At 39.6% G+C, this 14,419-nt stretch overlaps 1 protein-coding gene across 3 annotated transcripts in view; it reads right to left on the bottom strand.

The window, feature by feature from the left end:
• Positions 1-1,327: 1,327 nt before the first annotated feature.
• TMEM117 (transmembrane protein 117) overlaps positions 1,328-14,419 on the bottom strand; it is a 441,213-nt gene continuing 428,121 nt past the window's right edge. For all 3 annotated transcript variants that reach the window (XM_031462722.2, XM_031462720.2, XM_031462724.2), the window contains one exon: positions 1,328-3,104. In XM_031462722.2, coding sequence (XP_031318582.1) covers positions 2,458-3,104 — 647 coding nt within the window. In that variant the 3' untranslated portion in view covers positions 1,328-2,457. The remainder of the gene's footprint in view (positions 3,105-14,419) is intronic.

Raw genomic sequence — 14,419 nt, 5'->3', positions numbered from 1 at the left:
ATTTGCTATGCTTTCTTTAGAATTTTAGTTAGTAACTTTTAAACTTTTAAAAAAAACGGCCCATTTTATGAACTCACTACACATTTTTTTAAATACCCTTGAGAGTCCAAAAGTTGTGACATCCGTAAAGCTCTGTGGAGTCAGTCTAGTGACAGCTGACTCAGGATCTGAGGCTAAGCACGAATGGATGTGATTTTGACTTTGATTTTATTTCATTTTCTAATGTTTCATTGTTACAGGTGCAAATGGAATGTGCAGTGCCCAAAAGAGGTAAAAAAGGAGGGAAACCCATGTGTAGATAAAAAAGGTCAAGATTGGTCTTTACAATTGATTACTAGAAGCCTTTGAAGGTTTGAATCTTGTTTGACTATTAAAATGTCATCCCTGGAAATTATCCCATTTGATAGTAAAGCTTATGGAAACACTAACGACATACTCTCCTATCAGCCGGTAGCTTCTCTAGTCAGTCCCTAGAAACACATAAGCATAGTGCTCTAAGGTTGGCTGGTTGGCTTGCTCTTTTACTTCTGTTAATTAGATTCTTTCATTGAAGCATTTTTTCCCTTAAAACTCACATAAAGATTCTCAAATAATATTTTCACAAAGACAGCATACAGATAATAAACACCCTCTTTGTCAATTACCTTCCTTTTTTATTCTACAAGACAATGATTCTCAAAGTAAATAAAAATATAGTCCTAAGTGGCATTATTTACTTGTCCCAGAGCCAAAAGTTGAATGCCCCATGCTATGCAAATTTGGTAACTGCCAATGTTACCCCAAATCGGGGCCATACAGTAAGTTTCTTTGGACAGAACGGTCAATGGGTTACTATAGAGAGCTTGATCTGTGCAATTTTAGTGTCAGAGATATTTATGACTCTGAGTACCCCATGCACGGCTATTAAAGGTAAAAGAAACAGCAGGGGCATGGTTCCAATTGCTTAGTAAACAATTGTAGAAAGATGTTTTATTAAAGCTGGCTCTCAAGTGGCAGATAAATGCACAGTTCTATTATGCATGCTAAATTCCACAAGCTGCAAGCTTAAAAACAGATAGATCAAAACAAGAGAGGTTTTAAAAAATCATAAAGACAAAATACAGCTATGTCAGTATGTGACAGGAAAATAATTTTGCCTTAAAAGTGATCTTTCCCAAACCCTCAAGGAACATGTAACCACAATTTATGGAACAAAATTAAAAGCAAGTTGGGAGTGTTCCATTTCTTAGCTTGCTTGACACTGAGTTTAAAAAAAATTCACATGGGCTGTTGTTAAGATACAATTGATCTCTTCTATTAAAAACAAAAAACTACATCACATAATTACTGATGTATGATTCTGATTTATTAATGTGCGATGTTTAATTTTAAAAACCAAAAACCAAATCAAACCAAACCAAACAAAATACGCACACACAAAACAAGCCAATAGACAGATTCTTCCATGCACATCTTTTTCTACCTCACAAAGTTCCACTGCGTGATTTTTTTTTTTTTTTCACTGCATGATCTTTTTAGAGGAGTTTCCTTGCTCAGGGTTGGCATCTGTTTTTCAATTTTCACTGTCCAGAGCCATATTTACAGAAAGATGTACAGATATTGTAGACAGTAAGCTACACAACCCTCGCATGATTAAAACTTCAGTTCCTTCGTTTTCTAGGGCTTTGTGAAAATGCCAACAAATTTGAGAGTTCACCTAACTGTGCCTCTTAAACTTTGTTCCCAAAGGTGAAGGGCAGGATTTTTAATCAGGTAGCAATTTATCTTTAATTAGGAAAAGGTAATTAGGGATTATCATCTAATTGCAATTACTGGCTGGAGAAAGTCACATTTCACAAGTACTGACCCATGCTGGATTATTGTTCTCCTATTACTGAATTTTGCATCTGTATTTGTATTTGGCAGGCAGCCAATAAAAATTCAAAGGTAATCACCATGCGTGCTTCTCTGCAGTCCAGCTGTCAAAGTCACCAACTCCACTGCTGAATAAGGAACCGACACATACTTCCTGAGCCACATCTCAGCTACATCAGTTTCCTGCATCAGACATCAAGGGTAGATCAAAATAATTGGATACAAAAAACCCCATGTGAAGGAGGTTAGAGAACTGTTTCACACTTCGTTTCTGGTACAGTTAAAAACAGTTTAATGTCTCAAGGCACCACTATGGTTGAACATCAGATACATGGGTAACCAGCTAATCTATTATGCTGTAAAGTCAGTAAGTAGCTTGTGCAACTGTGAAAAGCAATTTCTAGAGGACCGTTAGACAGTAGGCACAGGTCATAATACAAATAGAAAACAATGAGTCCTAGAAAAAGCATGTTGAGCACCGTTGTGGCATCGTTTGTTTTTCTTTACCTAACGCTACGTAAACCTTACATTTACAAAAGGAAAGACTAACTTTTTAGAGTTACACTCAAGGTGGCTTTTTGTGCTGTCTCCAGGTACGCGGACCTAGTTCGTGGGTGTACTTTTAGAAGTCGTTGGATCTGGGTCTGCCTCTGTCGTGCTGGTCGACTCATTCAAGTGCGAGCTCAAGTTCTCCGACGTGAGGTGGGAGGACTTGTAGACGATCTCGTTGAAGTCGGACCGGATGTGCACCAAGGCGGGGTCATTCAGAGGGTCTTCCACGGAAGCCTGGGTGTTTTCTCGCGTGATTCCCATGTCCTTGCTATGTTCCGATGGGGATTTCCTTTTCATGCGTGTGTAAGTTTTGTCTTGATTCTCCATGCCTTGCTCGTTTTTCAAAAATCGTCCAAAGAACCAAATGAAAAACCCGAACCACACGAAGGCTATCAAACTTGGAACGAAAGCCAGACACTTGACATCAAGGCTTGCTCCTATGAACCTGCTGTGTAGGAACATGTCCCCCTCAACGTAAGTTTTATTAGTCTGAGGGTTAGTGTGATTGGACCTCCATTCCCAGGATAGCTTGGTTCTGTTCAAATCCTTTAGACTCTCAGAGTCCTTCACAGTATATATCTTCTGCCCTGGGCCGATATACTGTCCATATTCATGAGGCTTATAAAATATCTGGTTCTTCCACATATTAAGATCCAAAATCAAGACAAGAAAGATAATTCCATAGTTAAACCATTTACCTGCATTAAAAAAGAAATACTGCGCATTAGTCAAAGACCTATAAAACGGCAATAGGGTTTTCTCCTATAAAATGGAGATGATGGTATAATAGCATAAATTGTTAATGTTTTAGACCTGTTAACAGTTTTTTTAAGAGGGCTATGCTGCCATTAAGTGAATTGGCTGAGGGAATTCCCTAAATGGATTCTAGGCATGTGAAAATGCCTAGGGTAGATCCCAGGGCCGGTGATTTGTGATATTTACACTAACTAGATTGTCTCCTGGTTTTCTAGGCATCGCAGCTCTACTCCAATTTGGTGCCATGCAAGTTACTCTCTAGAACATTTCAATTAATATTTAAGAATGAAGTCTTAAAGAAATTCTTAGGAGAGTCCAACATATGATTGAATATCTCTCACAGTTTTATAATTATGTTTGGGAAAGAAATCATTCTGCAATGCAAACACAGCACTATATCAATTGAATTCATTTTGCTGTTTGTAGGTGACCTGTTGATTAAACCATTAGTGGGTGTGATTCAGATCAATAATCCTTGAGCATTTGTTTCGAGACTTTAAAAATAATTGCATCAAATTCCCATTGAACAGAATCCATTTATCAGGCAAATAAATATAACTAAAGCTTTCGAAGACATGATTTGGAGAGATTGTAACTACTATGATTTCTCTGTAGTATTTAAAAATCTTATGTTAATAAGATATTATTTAGACACATTATCTAGTGAAATCTTTGCATCTTTAAATGGAAAGAATGTGAATAAACTTTCAAGGGATACTAGATTCCATTATAATTTTTATTATAATTATAATTAATTGCAGGTTTTACAGTATCAACTGTATCCTAATAATACAGTAATACTCACCTCAAAGGTTTGCTATAGCAAATTATATTTTTTATAGCAAATTATATATATATATATATATATATATATATATATATACACACATACAGGTTCTAAAAGCTTTAGTTATAATTATATATATTATGTCAAAATTATTTTACTTTGTATTTTAAAATGATGGTATTGAACATTATTAAGTTACTGCTTTACATGAGAGATAGGATCTTGGGCAAACTTATTAAACTAAGATTGGTAAAAATGTATTTTGCAATATGTATTCTAATAGAACCTATAGCTATATAAAAATGGAACTCTGTGAACAGTTTAGGAAAGTATTTTATCATCATCATTACACATTTTCAAACTCCTATTATGTGCAAGGTAGAAGGATTTTAATCCTGGCTGGCTCACAAACTTAGTGGCTACATGACCTTAGATTAGTTGTTTAAATTCTCTAAACTCCCATTTCTTTACATGCAGAAAATAACAGTACTTATTAAAGCTGTTAGCATTTCACGAGATTATCAGATATGAAGCACAATGCTTGGTACATAATAGGAATGCAGTAATTGTTACTATTATTATCATAAGCCCTGCCTAAGTCATGATTTTGAAGGAAGTAGCAATTCATGGGGTCTTAGGGAAAAAAAAGCAAGACAAAGAATGGTTTGGAAACTGTTATGCTTCTTTTAGTACACATTTTTATTATGCTGCAGATAAAAAGAGCATACAGAAAAAGAGCAGGTAATGTGGAAGAGAGGGGCTGAGGGGAGAGACAAGGGAAAGGATGGAGAATATTGTAGGAAAAAAAAAAAACAGAGCAGAATGAGAGACAGGTGATATGCAAAAGTTCAGGGATTCTCATTTGCTATCAAGGAGGCACTGGTTTGTGGCTTCCAGGATAGACAGCAGCTGGGAGAGGGGCTCTGGGTGCTTGTCTGTTGTAGGAAATCCATACTTAATTCTCCTGTAAACTACATGCATCATTATGAAGCCAGACTGGATGGTGAGGGGAAGAGGTCCTCAGACTTATATGACTGCCATCACCTTCCTGACTCACAAAAGCCCCTTGAAAAAACATTTACACCCTCTCTAGGTAACTTCTATAAACTGAATAGAGCAGTCCCTCACAAAGGGGTCTCTCTTTCTAGAGGAATAAGATATCAGAAACTGAAGTTAAGCAGCATCACAGAATCGGGGAGGAAAAAGAGGAATGCTCACAGACTTTGGAGAAGGGTGATTCTCCAAGCATCCTAAAATATTTAGGAATAAACCTGACCAAGGAAGTGAAAGACTTATATGCAGAGAACTATAAAAAATTCATTAAGGAAACTAAGGGTGATTTAAAGAAATAGAAAGATAACCCATGATCTTGGATAGGAAGAATTCATATTGTTCAAATGGCCATACTTCCTACAGCAATCTACAGATTTAATGCAATCTCTATCAAATGACCCAGGACATATTTCACAGAACTAGAATAAATCATCCTAAAATTTATCTGGAATCACAAAAGACACAGAATTGCCAAAGCAATACTGAAGAAAAAGAATGAAGCTGGAGGAATAACTCTCCCAGACTTCAGACAATACTACAAAGCTACAGTATCAAAACAGCATGGTATTCGCACAAAAATACACATATGTATCAATGGAACAGAATAGACAGCCCAGAAATAACACACACACACACACACACACACACACACGAGTGGTAGTGAATGCACAGTAGTCAAACCAAAGGAATCCTGAAGACAGAAGGAGCTTTTTTTTCCATACATTCAAATGATTTTTCTACTACCTGAGTTGAATGGTGCTGGGTCAGTTTGCCCACTGAACGTTTACACTAAAGAGACACGTTATATTATTTCTCATGATATAGTGACAAAAACTGCAGGCTGGACATCGGCAGCTGGACAGCTAATACTAAAGTTTAATAATACAATCTTGGGTAACATGTTTAACCTTTCCAGATCTCAGTAATTTTATTTCCAAACTGAAGAAACAGAATCAGATGCCTTCCAGTTCTATGATTCTGTCCTCTTCCCCCTAATCCTTCTACTTATTAACTATGTGAATTCAATTTTTTTGTTCTGTGAAATAGAGAATAATACCAATGTCACAACCTCAAAGGATTATTGTGAGAATAAAATGAGAGGTTAGATTTGAAAGTTCTCTGAAATACATTGTTTGCCAAAAATGTAGAGTAGTAACATTACTCCTGCAATTTCTGCCTTCTACTTCTTCAATCCAGATAATATTAAGATCTTAGTGATAGAACAGAGAGAGAGAGAGAAGAGGGGGTAAGGGTTTGTAACAAAGATATATCCTAAATGTTTCAGTCTGGATAAAACAGAATGAATTACTGAGCACTGACTTCAAGGGGTGGATATCACTGGACCAATTATCCAAGAGGACCCCGTGCATAGCTATATGTAAATATGCTTTGTGAATCAGCATAGTTAACAAGTTAAAAATATCAGCAATTGATTTTGTCTACAGCTTGCAGTAGCATAAGTCCGGAGGAAAGATCTTCTATATACACAAACTTTGAGGCTAAAGAACAGGAGAGAAATCCCCACCTCCCTGCTCCTCCACTCCTCAGCAGAGAGGTCATGTGGGAACGGGGACGTGCACAGGGCAGAGAACCAAGTGAGACGGGATCGCCACTGATTTATTCCCTTTTCTCTGTGGCTGTAGCATCGTCCTTCCCCTGACTGCCACAGCCACTCAAGAGAACTTGGAACTGCTGAATATAGAGGAAGTGTTTCTACTTAACTTTTCATTTGTTTCCAGCCCACCTGACATAACTTCTGGTCCATTTATCTGTTCGTACAGAGGAAGGATGTTCATCTTCCTCTTTTATCCATTCTTCCATCTTACACAGTGTTTTGTTACCTTGGTAGTACTTTTTCCTCTTTAAAAAAAATTACTTTCATTTTACGAGATGCGGCAAACCACCAAACAAAATCAGGAAGGACAACTCAACCTTAGTGTTCTTGTCTCTGAAGCGAAGGAGTTGAGCTATATAATCCTTAAGGTTTCTTCCCAGTCCTAAAAGTCTCTTTGATGAGTCTGTGAAATGAGCATCACCTAAACCTGAATGTTTTATGATGGACCAGGAACTTTAACCATGAGAGAAAAAAGATGCAATATACGATTTTCAGATGGAGAAAGCAATCCTTAAAAAAAAAAGTGCATATTCTGGGAAATGCTGTTTACCATAGAAAGATACATCTAAGGCCCTGAAATGATCCACACGAAAAGGTATAGGACATAAAACCAGAGAAGAACAGAAGTGCTTCTCCTGCCATTTCCCACGTGTGTTGCTCTGAATGTACAATCAACCGTAACGAGAGGTTTGGTATTTCGGCATTAATCACACGAGAGATTTTTGCATTTCCCCCTGTTGTTTCAACTACATAGCATAATGTAAATCAGCCAGGAGGAAGGGTAAGAATCCATACATTCTTTCTATTAATCTCCTGGAAATGTCTCACTGTCTCCTTTAATGAGAAATCACTGCATGGTGTTGGTGGTATTACCTCTTTCTTGTGTTTCGTGCTTTAAATGAATCTTCCTGATTGTCAAAAATGAAATTATAATGGTAATTTTATCATTTTTCTTTGTGGGAGTTTATAGAATCCTGGGCTACTTAATTTTAAAAGAATTCTTCATTAAATATTACCCTCACTTAGCATAGGAAAAGACAATACTTTGGGGGAAAATGTTATCTTTTCAACTAAGGAAAAAGGCTGTAAGTGATGATATTTCCACCACATAATGAACCTTTCAAGACTCAAGTATGTGATTAGAATATTTAAAAAAAAATCTCTTACTCAGTACAGTTGCCAGCGAGCACTGACGCTGAGCTGGGCTGTGAGCACCTTTATACTGAGTGGGTGTCACCACTCGGCCGGACTCCTGCGTCCCGTGGTCACGCTCCACAGAGCCATTGAGTATCCCTTATGGGATAACAGGAAACCATGGCCTTGAAGAAGATGAGTTTTGGATAATTAAATAATTAACATCAGGTTTGTATCGGCCATAAAAAAGAAGGGAATAATGCCATTTGCAGCAACATGGATGGATTCTAGAGATGATCCTACTAAGTGAAGTTGGTCAGACAGAGAAAGACAAGTGTCATATGATATCACTTACATGTGAAATCTTAAAAAAAAATGACACAAATGAACTTATTTACAAAATAGAAACAGACTCACAGACACGGAAGACAAACTTACGATTGCCTAAGAGGGGAGGGGGTGAGGGGTAAATTAAGAGTCTGGGATTTGCACACACTAACTACTCTATATAAAATAGATAAACCACAAGGTCCTACTGCACAGCACAGGGAATTATATTCAGTATCTTGTAATAACCTATAATGAAAAAGAATATGAAAAGAATATATATGTATGTACAGCTGAATCACTATGCTGTACACCAGAAACTAGCACAACATTGTAAACCATCTATAATTCAATAAAAAAATAAAACAAACAAAAAACCCCAGCTTGCTATAACAGGCTTCTTGACCATACTCAATGTCCTCTCATTCCAGATATGATGTGAAACGATGGTGAAAACAGGGCTCACTAAATTAGCATCTCTTTAAGTCCCCCTAGGTAATTTAGGGATACCTAAAAACTGCATTAAGTGCTTATGCCATGAGAAGACTATTTAGTAAATTGAAGATATTTACAAATAATTTATGAATTGATGAGTTACCTGAGTTAGTAAATTGTCTTCTCAAGATTAAAGCAAATGAATATAGCTTCTCAAAGTGCCTCTCTTGTCATTGTTGCTTCCTTAAGTGAGAGACCAGTCCTTAAGGACATAATCCAATATGATGAATAGAGGTAGAAGCTTGTGATGATAAAAAGAGAAGCAAAAGGTCGTGCAGTTGTACTGAATTAGATGACCACCAGACTCTGACTTTCTTGAGACTGGAAATTGTGCTAGGTTCATTTCTGTATTCCCTAGATCCTAGCTTCGTTTTAGACACATGTTAACTCAGAAAATATCCATTAATCAATAGGTAAAATCTGAGATACTGTGTCCAGAAAAATTTCAAGGAGTGAAGCTCCAGTCTTTCTAATCAAATACATGTGTCATAATGATCTGGTGAATTCCAGGATATGGCTAAATTCAGATGAAATCTGAAGAATTGGGAAAAGCAAAATAGTCATGTCTCAAAGATTATGATTAATTACCTATTTCAAATATTTCTTCTGGCTAGAAAGACAAATCCCTGAAAAGCACGTGGGTTTTATTACAAAAATCCCCATCTCTGCATCAGTGAACCCGGGACACCTCAGTTTGGAGAGGGCAGACCAGCTTCAGGGCAGCAAGGACTGGCAGGCTACGCGCAAAGAAACCATGGCCTTGAAGAAGATGAGTTTGGGACAAATAAAAGAAATTGCTGCTTTATGTAGAAGTAAACAACGTTACCTCTTAGAGCTGTATAAATGTGCTGAAAATGGATATTGCTTCAGGAAAGGTTTAGCAAAATTCACAACTAAGAGACTAGCAAGAGGTCCTCGTGTACTTCGGATATATTCACTATCTTTGGGACTTGTCGTGGTGACCAGGATGCGTCGTATTTCCCGATAACAAGTCCCTTGCTAATTTTGCCAGACAGAATATTCTGCTGGATGGACCCCTGACCTGCCCTCACCTGAGCTTTCTATGATCTGATTGACACAGGAAGAACTCTTTAAAAAACAATCTCTGGGAATTCATTTGCCAGAAATCATGCAGCTATAGAAAGAAAACGAAGGGGTTTTACTCATTATCTTCCACATTCTCGCCAATGTAAAGCACCTGTGCCCTCACACCGCGCCGGAAACTGAAATAGAACACAGACCTACGGAGGCTTGTTTATGTCTACATTTTCCATTTTGGCCGAAAGGGTTCCCACGGGCATCATGGTACCAGCAGTGTGAATTCTCTCCTCACAGATGCACGAGCCTTCCTTCTGGCCTCTCCCCCAACCCCCTCCTAATTTACTCAGATGATGGCCACCAATGGGACACTTCCTTTGTGTGGCTGGGCTGACAGATGGCAGAGTTTCCACCGGGATCGACATTAATAGGACTCAGAGGAGCTTCCGAGGCTGAATTGAGAGGCCATTCCTCTCTTGCCTCCGGAGACTTAGTCCATCACATTTGGAATCCATCTTTGCACTCACCTTATAGGTAAAAGGGAAGAGGGCAAAAGAGATCATTACACAGCTGCATTTAGCATTTACTTTTAGGAGAAGAACAATGGACTTGGGCTAAAAGCACGGATGTGACCAAATCAGGAACCATTTATCCCCTTTATTACTGAAGTCCAAATTCCCAGAAAAAAATATTTTAACACACCCTTGGATAGAGATGATTTATTTTTATAAGCTGGAGCCCAGCTTATAAAATGAAAGCTCATACATACTGCAGCAAACCATCTGTCAAGGGGGATCCAGATGAGCTAAACAGATGCAACAATTCAACTTATTTCTGACACGCATAAATAAAACCAGCTAGGAATCGGGATTAAAAAATACTCAAATCCTAAATGCTTTTAAAATGTCAATGGGAACTCATCAGTGTCAGATAACCCTCTACATACAGAGCATTTCATTGGGAGTTTTTTTGTTGTTTTTTTTCCCCCATTCTTAGCTTCCTCCTTCTTAAGGACTCAGAACAGTAAGTAACAGCAAAGAATTCAGAGCAGTGGATAAATAATCAGAGAGCCCTCTCTCAGGCTACCTCAAGTTTTTGAATTAAATAGGGAAGACAGATTCTGGATGGACGAGAGGAAAAGCTGTAGGTAAAAATGGTGAGAGTTTCTTGAGTGCTTACTTCATGGCAGGCATTGTTTTAAGAGCCTTGTACATGTTAATTAACTTCAATTTCACAGCAACCCTGTGGGATAAGTAGCATTACTGCCCCCATTTTGCAGGTGAAAAAAGCCGAGCCCCAGAAGAGGGTAAGGAGCTTGACAAGGGCCATGTCACCAGCTTGCAGCAGAGCTGGAGCCCAGGCGCTGCACCTTTACGCTCCGTTGCCTCAGCATGCGCTGGACAGAGAATTGATACCTGGGGCAATGCCAGAGCCATCCTTGGCCCTGGGAGACCCCCAGCAGTCCTGGTCCAGGCTCCTCTAGGGCAGACCAAACACAGACAGAGAAAGCCATAGACGGAACTTCCTTGGCCCTGGCTCCCACTTCTCCTGTGGCCAAGCAGACCTTTCCCCAGTCATGCTCTGCTCTGGGACCTCCTCTGTGGGCCCCGGCCCTGAACTTTCTAGCTTCTTAGCGAGCCTCCACCATGTGCCTTTTCCACTGGTTACCCGTTTCTATTGACTTGGCATTCTGCCCCTTGGCTTTTGTTTTAAGAGGTGTATGTAAAATAAACAAAAGCTAAGATGAGAGGAATTCTGACTATAGAAGATGATCCTCAGTAGCCGTGTTTCTCCAAGTGTGGTCCTCTGGCCACCTGCATGGGCGTCACGGGTGGTGCCTGAGACAATGGGAGATCCGGGGCGCCACCTCATACCTCAGGCATCCGAGTCTGGGCGTGCGGCTGATGGACTTTTTAAACAAGTTCTCCAAGTGATTCACAAACACACTAAGGTTTGAGAACCATTGACAGATACAGAGGGTTTCACACTTAATAATCCCAGGCGCGATATTCAATATCTGCTGACTGAGGAATGCACTGAAGTCTCCCTACGAAAAGCAGCAGAACTTGGAGGAGCCAATCAAGCTGGTGTTTGCAGTTCACTTAAAAATTTGTGGGCTGCTAAATACTGAGTGTATGAAATACACTCCTACCGTACGTCGCACCACATTTCAGAGATTTTTACCTGGGTTTGACCAGCAGTAGCAACCTTACAAAGTCAGATAAAGTAAAAGGGCTTTCAGAGGAGACTGGACAGCACTCCTGAGTGGCTGTGGCAACCTCTTCAGCCGATTAACAGAACAAAGAAGGCACCAGAACAAAACAAGAAGGGGAAAGTTCTGACTTTCTTTAGCCTCCAAACCTGTCACCATTTTCCTAGAAATGTTTGTCTTGGAGCTGGGGCAGCACATGGTCATCTTATCTACCACGAACTGGATTCAAATCATTGATGGTGGAGCCCTTCCCTCCAAAGCCCATCTTGTTTTGAATTTAAGCCCCAGAATCCTCAAGAGCCTTCCTGGCAGGTCTGGGCACCCACTCATTCACATGGCTCACCTCAGGGAGTCAGTCTGACCTCATCTGTGTCCTCTCAATCAGAAAGGAGCAGTTCTCAAGGGTCAGCATCCCCGAGGGGAACTTTTCCAAAGTCCCACTCCTTGGCCTTTGAGCAGACCTACTCGGTTGGAACCATTAGGAATGGGACCCAACAATCTGTATATTTATAAAGTTCCCCAGATGATATGATAACCAGCGTAATTTGGCAAAAGCTGATACCAAAGCCTTAATTACAATATATTTCCACCTTCTGGCAAGTTTTATCAATATGCCTTCTCCTTTACAAAAACTTAGCTAGTCTTTCTTCCTTTTAAGCTTTTAGAAAATAAGACTTGGTGAAACAAAGGTTTTAGTTCAAATGCACAGGAGGCTTCACCTAGAAAATAACGATGCTGAAGCTTCAGGGAATTCTGTGTGCCTGGCTCCCTTCCCAGATGCTGAATACAATTTTTCGTTGTAATTTTGTATTCATATTCTTAATGAGCATTCCAAATTGTGTAAGCTTTGGGTACCACAAAATCTGTCCCTGCCTCTGTCTAAAATGATAGCATATATTACAAGGCCATGCAAAAGAGCTTCATATTAAATATTTTTAACAGCTTTATTTTTCTATCTGGACAATGGGTTCTCCGAATCTCCCCCCCTCCCCCCCCCCCTTTTTAAACCTGATATTCTGCACTCAATCGGTATGTCTTTGACAGGGGTTCTGATATTCATTCAGAGACAATATTAGTACCATGTTGGTCTGGGACAAGAGCTGATAGCAAGAACAGATGGTCCCTGCAAAAGCCTGCCCAAAGGGATAGGATGATATCATGTGTGTGATGGCTGTTTTAGAAGTCCAGGAGGGTAGCATGCTGCAGAGATTATGTGGGGACTCTGAAACCACACTATGTGACCTGAACTCAAATTGACTGATTTACCCAGTGAATTTAATAGATGGGCCTCATCCACTTTGAATAGGAAAAGAAACCCGTTGCATCTTCCCTATTCATGAGCTCATTCTCCAATTTAGGAAGGTCGCCTCGTGCTCAAAGCAAAAACAGCCTTCAAGTTGGGAAGCAAAGGTTTTTTTTTTTTTTTTCCCCCAGTCCTCAGATGTTCACATTTTCTGTGCTCGGGCTATTTTTATTCGGCAGCACAGACGTTAGTGTGAGCACAGATTTCATCGGCAGTTTTTATTATAGCAGGTGTGGGATCCTAGGCCATTGTCCTTAAAACACACACACATTCACTACCTGCATTTGAACAGCTTGAGAACTAATGCTGTTCTTTATTTGTGATCATTCAGCTGTCTGCTTCTTGCTATAAGGAGAGAAAAAAAAAAAAAAAGGGATAAAACGGAACTCCGGGAAGCCTTTTTTTCAGATGCGAATGACTGGGATGTCATGAAAGAATATTCTGATAAATCATATTCGAGCCAGTTCAAGAGCAGGACACATCTGAAAACGAGCTAATGTGAGGATGCGCAGGAGGATCACCTGAGACAAACAGGTGCTCTTCTGCAGCAGTAAGGTTTACTCAATCAAATGAGAAGTGGCCGAACTCCCTGAAGGCACATGATCTGACTGCACCATTGTTTTGATTTCAGCAGCAAACGGAGAACAAAGCACAAAGAGTATTAATGTTGGAAAAATATACTGAGCTCTATGTTGTGAAAAAGAAAGCTACTTAAACCAAGGTGGAGTGATCTACGGAGCACGGCAGAGGTAGCTAACACTCCACACCAAGGATGTGTCCTGGGCTGGACCGTGAGACCTGACATCAGAAGCGGCCACCCACTGGGGGCCTACGTTTCCCCCACTCTCCTTGACTCGGCATGGGGCCGTCCCACTAGTTCTCCCCAATAGAATGTGAGTGGAAGTGACAGGTTTCTTTTCCAGGCCAGGTGGTTGAGAAACAGGTAAGTCTTCTTAAGTCATTTTCCGCATTCTCTTTATTCCCATTTGCCCACTGGAAGTGGAAGCTGAAATAGTTAAAGCCCCCAGGAGTCTAAGTCCCAGACTGATGGTCCAGAGCTGCCACTGACATGGAACCACCTTGCACTGTTAAGTGACTGGAATAAAACTATATTCCTGTATGCCTCTAAAATGTTACCATGTGCTTTTTTTTTTCAGCTACTAGTAAATATTTAATGAAAAATTATAACAATATCTATAGATGAATATGGAATCAAGCCCTTATGGCAAATGGGGATATTGAAAAATGTTCCATTCTGCAATCAACGTTTGCTTTCAATTTTTAAAAATCAGC

This window comes from Camelus dromedarius, chromosome 11, assembly GCF_036321535.1.
Source record: "Camelus dromedarius isolate mCamDro1 chromosome 11, mCamDro1.pat, whole genome shotgun sequence".
NCBI classification, from domain to species: domain Eukaryota; kingdom Metazoa; phylum Chordata; class Mammalia; order Artiodactyla; family Camelidae; genus Camelus; species Camelus dromedarius.
Note: the sequence above shows the minus strand (reverse complement) of the source record. Positions and strands in the feature narration are given on the sequence as shown.